At 48.8% G+C, this 4,514-nt stretch overlaps 1 protein-coding gene across 1 annotated transcript; it reads left to right on the forward strand.

The window, feature by feature from the left end:
• Positions 1–1,767: 1,767 nt before the first annotated feature.
• LOC125521978 (quinone-oxidoreductase QR2-like) lies at positions 1,768–2,771 on the forward strand. The gene is made up of 2 exons (XM_048687041.1): positions 1,768–1,920; positions 2,009–2,771. The coding sequence occupies exons 1-2, from the start codon at positions 1,898–1,900 to the stop codon at positions 2,598–2,600; spliced, it is 615 nt and encodes a 204-aa protein (XP_048542998.1). The 5' UTR covers positions 1,768–1,897; the 3' UTR covers positions 2,601–2,771.
• Positions 2,772–4,514: the final 1,743 nt, after the last annotated feature.

Raw genomic sequence — 4,514 nt, forward strand, 5'->3', positions numbered from 1 at the left:
AGGGATCTCTTTTCTGCAACGGAAAAAAAATAAGCTCCGCTGATTTGACTCGGCACAAGCGGAAACTCTTCCCGATCTTGTTTATTTGTATTTGCTCATTTCCGATTATGCTTTATTTGTAGATAGCCTTGATGATAGGCTTCGACCTCGACTTCTCCGTTTCTAAGATCCAATGGTGGAATCATTACTCCAAGGCAGGCAAAATTGACCATTTCTAAGTAAGTTCAGCTAGCGTCACCCCGGAAACACCCAGTGCTGACCACACTGAGAGACACGAAAGCGCGCATTGCCATTTCCTTTTTAATGTATTTTCCATGTTTTCGTGTGCAATAATGGACGGGGCCAGTCGAGGCAACGTACTGTGCATGGCACCTTCTATCTGATTCTACTTCCCGAAGGCGAACCCTATTTGCCACCCGAGGGTGTCAAACCGTCATGGCTTTGTTGAAGCAAAGCGACCGACACGATATGCGTCGGCCCACTTTGAACGAGCAACCGGTTTCAGGAAAATGTTCACTGTGTATAAAAAGTGTTCATCGTGTCTACTAATTTTATTCAACGTGCATTTCAAAAATATTCAGCATATATTTTAAAGAAAGTTTAGTTTGTATTTGAAAAAAAACACCGTATACTAGGAAAATGTTAAGTGCGTATTTTAAATTCACTTTTAGAAAACTGTTCATATTTAAGAAAAGAATATTCTTTTTTTACGATTTTGAAACATTGTTGGCATTTTCAAGAAATTTTGTTCTTATTGTTTTGCAAAAGTATTGAAAAAGAAAAAAAAAATCGGATCTGCAGCTCTAAATAGTACTTTAAACGTTAGCGCTGTCTTTAAGTTCTACTCAGTTATTAGGCTGTCTGGTTAGCATTGGTTCCATTCATGGCCAGGTTGTGAGTTCGATACCCGGTGCAAGTAAGTGCTTTTATTTTTCGCATTTGTTACGGATACATGTCTCAAAAAAATTATTAATACAAGTACGATAGACTACCGTATAATTTATGAAATGATTCCTTTATACGCTTTGTGAGAGTGGGTCTACCGAAGCATTGCTCTTTTGGTCAGGTTAGCTGGTTAGGGAGTGGCGGCCGCTAGTGGAGAGTTATGGGTAATCATGTACAATATTTTTTGAACCGGGCATAATCTTTTTTCATTAATTGAATAACAGAAATACATCATTCAAGTTCAAAGATTTGAAGGGACGGGAAACGGAAGAGCGAGTTCACGCGTCCCCGGAAAACCCATCGCAAGAGCTCGCCTGCGAGACACCTGCTATGGGGCAAAAATCCGACAGACACATATTATCCTCGGCAAACAGAGAGCAGCAAAGTATCAAACCAACGCTCAAAACAAACTGAGCAACTCAGAGCTCACGCAGGAGCAAGGGACCCAAAATAGACAGAGCTCATAAACATCCAGCTATCACCTAACTGGTGTCTTATTTTTCATAATCAGCGTACAACAAAGTTTCATTCAGAAGAAAAAATATCCCTTCCTCAAGCAACTTGGCATTTGCCAAAGCCTGAATGACCTCGCACAACCTAGGCTTTTCCGCTTTGCAGAGCAGCTTCCCTCATCATCATCACCTAACCCCGTTATCGTGGATTCCTGTTGCTTTTCCCTCATTACAAATTGCGCACTGTCCGGCCTGCCACACTCAATCATTCTTAATTACTAGTATCGCTTAGCAGCCATGGCTTTTCCAAGATAGCGGACGCCATTAGCACCACTGAACCAGTTTAGTGTATCCTAGTGCTCCCACTGAATCAGCTAGCATACAACGGTCTTTCTATATAAATACCGGTGCCTCTCACTCTTCTCCTTCACAAGCCACACCGCGACAAGAAGATAGGGCAGGAATTTTAGTAGAAAGAAACTTAGCAGAAATCTGCAGCAATGGCGACCAAGATATACATCGTGTAATCAAGCAATGCTCCGCCTTTGTTCATCCCTTCTTCTTCCGGCTAGCTAGCTCACTGATTCTGATCACTGTATATTTATCTGCAGGTACTACTCGACCTGGGGACACGTCGCGACGCTGGCGGAGGAGATAAAGAAGGGCGCCGACTCCGTCCCCGGCGTGGAGGCCACCATATGGCGGGTGCCGGAGACGCTGCCGGAGGGCGTGCTGGCGAAGATGCACGCGGCGCCCGTGCGCCAGGACCACCCCGTCATCACGGCGGGCCAGCTGGCCGAGGCCGACGGCGTGCTGTTCGGCACCCCGACGCGGTTCGGCATGATGGCGGCGCAGATGAAGGCCTTCTTCGACTCCACCGGCGGCCTCTGGAAGGAGCAGGCCCTCGCCGGCAAGCCCGCGGGCGTCTTCTTCGCGACGGCCACCCAGGGCGGCGGCCAGGAGTCGACCGCGCTCACGGCCGTCACGCAGCTGGCGCACCACGGCATGCTGTTCGTGCCGGTCGGGGGCACGCACGGCGCCGGCATGCTGATCATGGACGAGGTCAAGGGTGGCAGTGCGTACGGGGCCGGCACCTTCGCCGGCGCCGACGGTAGCAGGGTGCCCACTGGCGCCGAGCTCGCTTTGGCGGAGCACCAGGGGAGGTACTTCGCCGGCATCGCTAAGAAGCTCAAGTCCGTCTGAAATCTGGTTTGCTACACCGTAATGCATGCTATGCAGTGCAAAGATGAACTCGTCATGTATATGTGGAGCAGGATTTACACAATTCTGTTTAATAACAATATAATACTCCAAAATTCAAAATAAATAAATTCAAAAAACAATATAATACTCCCTCCAATAGTTGTTTACCTATCAGCTCTGGCTTTGACTTATTAATTCAGGCTTGACCTTTAAATTTTTAGGATAAAAAGAAGAACAAATGCTATTTATAAGATGAAAGCGAAAAAAGGGAATTACAACCAGATTGGGTCGCCCGTTGCATGTCTGACGCAAAAGAGGAACGCACTTGGTTAATGTCCTCCGTGACAAAGTATGCAACCTCAAGCATAAGGGAGAAGTCAATGAAGATACGCACCACAACACATATCTGATTGTTTCACTTTTTCCAAACATACCAGAACACATAGCAGATTGTTTCACTCTCAACAAACATACTGCAACACCTAGGTACTCACATGTCAAAATGATTGTGTGCTAGATGTTCAAATTCCACAATTCCTCGAAGCAACTTCAATGGGGCGACCCAAACGGACGCTGATTTTGTCCGTTTTTTGTCTGTTTGGGTCGCCCGTCCGCCTGTCCGCGTCCGCTTTTTCGTTTGGGTCAGCCGGTGCGCCCAACAAAAGCCAGACCCATTTTGTGTATATCCGTATCGGCATTCAGTCAAACATCTGGTGGGCGAGCTCCCGCGCGACCTCACCCTGCGCCCCCGAGCTCACCTCCGCCGCCTCGCCCGCGAGCTCCCGTCCGCAGCTCGCCGGCCCCGTCACGCGCGCCCCACCCCCGCCCCGCAGTTCGACGCGCCCGCCCTGCAACTCGGTCACGCCCCCGCGAGGTCGCCTCCGCCGACGCCCGTGCTCCGGTCGCGCGCTCGCACCAGCACATGCATGCAAGCAGCCGCCCCCCGCGTAGACATTACACGCAGAGCACGAGCAGCTTCATGTCAAGAGGCTCCGTGCACAGCTTGATACCAGCATCCAATGATTGTCTGACTAGCATCCGACGACTATCTGACCTGCATCCGACGAGCTTCCAACCAACAGCTGTGCAGCCTCGCCCCGCGCCCCGCCCCGCAGCTCCCGCACCGCCGTGCCCGCGCCCCGTCGCATGCGCCTCGCCGTCTTTGCAGCAGCTCTCGTCCCGGCCGCGCACCGCACGCCACCCGCGCAGCGTGCCCCTCCCCGCAGCTCCGGCCCCGTGCCACTCGTGCCCGAGCTCCGCCTGCAGTAGCTCTTGAAGGAAATATGCCCTAGAGGCAATAACAAAGTTATTATTTATTTCCTTATTCTCATGATAAATGTTTATTATTCATGCTAGAATTGTATTAACCAGGAAACGTAATACATGTGTGAATACATAGACAAACAGAGTGTCACTAGTATGCCTCTACTTGAGTAGCTCGTTAATCAAAGATGGTTATGTTTCCTAGCCATTGACATGAGTTGTCATTTGATTAACGGGATCACATCATTAGGAGAATGATGTGATTGACTTGACCCATTCTGTCAGCTTAGCACTCGATCGTTTAGTATGTTGCTATTGCTTTCTTCATGACTTATACATGTTCCTATAACTATGAGATTATGCAACTCCCGTTTACCAGAGGAACATTTTGTGTGCTACCAAATGTCACAACGTAACTGGGTGATTATAGAGGTGCTGCACAGGTGTCTCCGAAGGTACTTGTTGGGTTGGCGTATTTCGAGATTAGGATTTGTCACTCCGATTGTCGGAGAGGTATCTCTGGGCCCTCTCGGTAATACGCATCACTTAAGCCTTGCAAGCATTGCACTAATGAGTTAGTTGGCGGATGATGTATTACAGAACGAGTAAAGAGACTTGCCGGTAACGAGATTGAACTAGGTATTAGATACC

This window comes from Triticum urartu, chromosome 7 (assembly GCF_003073215.2).
Source record: "Triticum urartu cultivar G1812 chromosome 7, Tu2.1, whole genome shotgun sequence".
In the NCBI taxonomy this organism is placed as follows: Eukaryota; Viridiplantae; Streptophyta; class Magnoliopsida; order Poales; family Poaceae; genus Triticum; species Triticum urartu.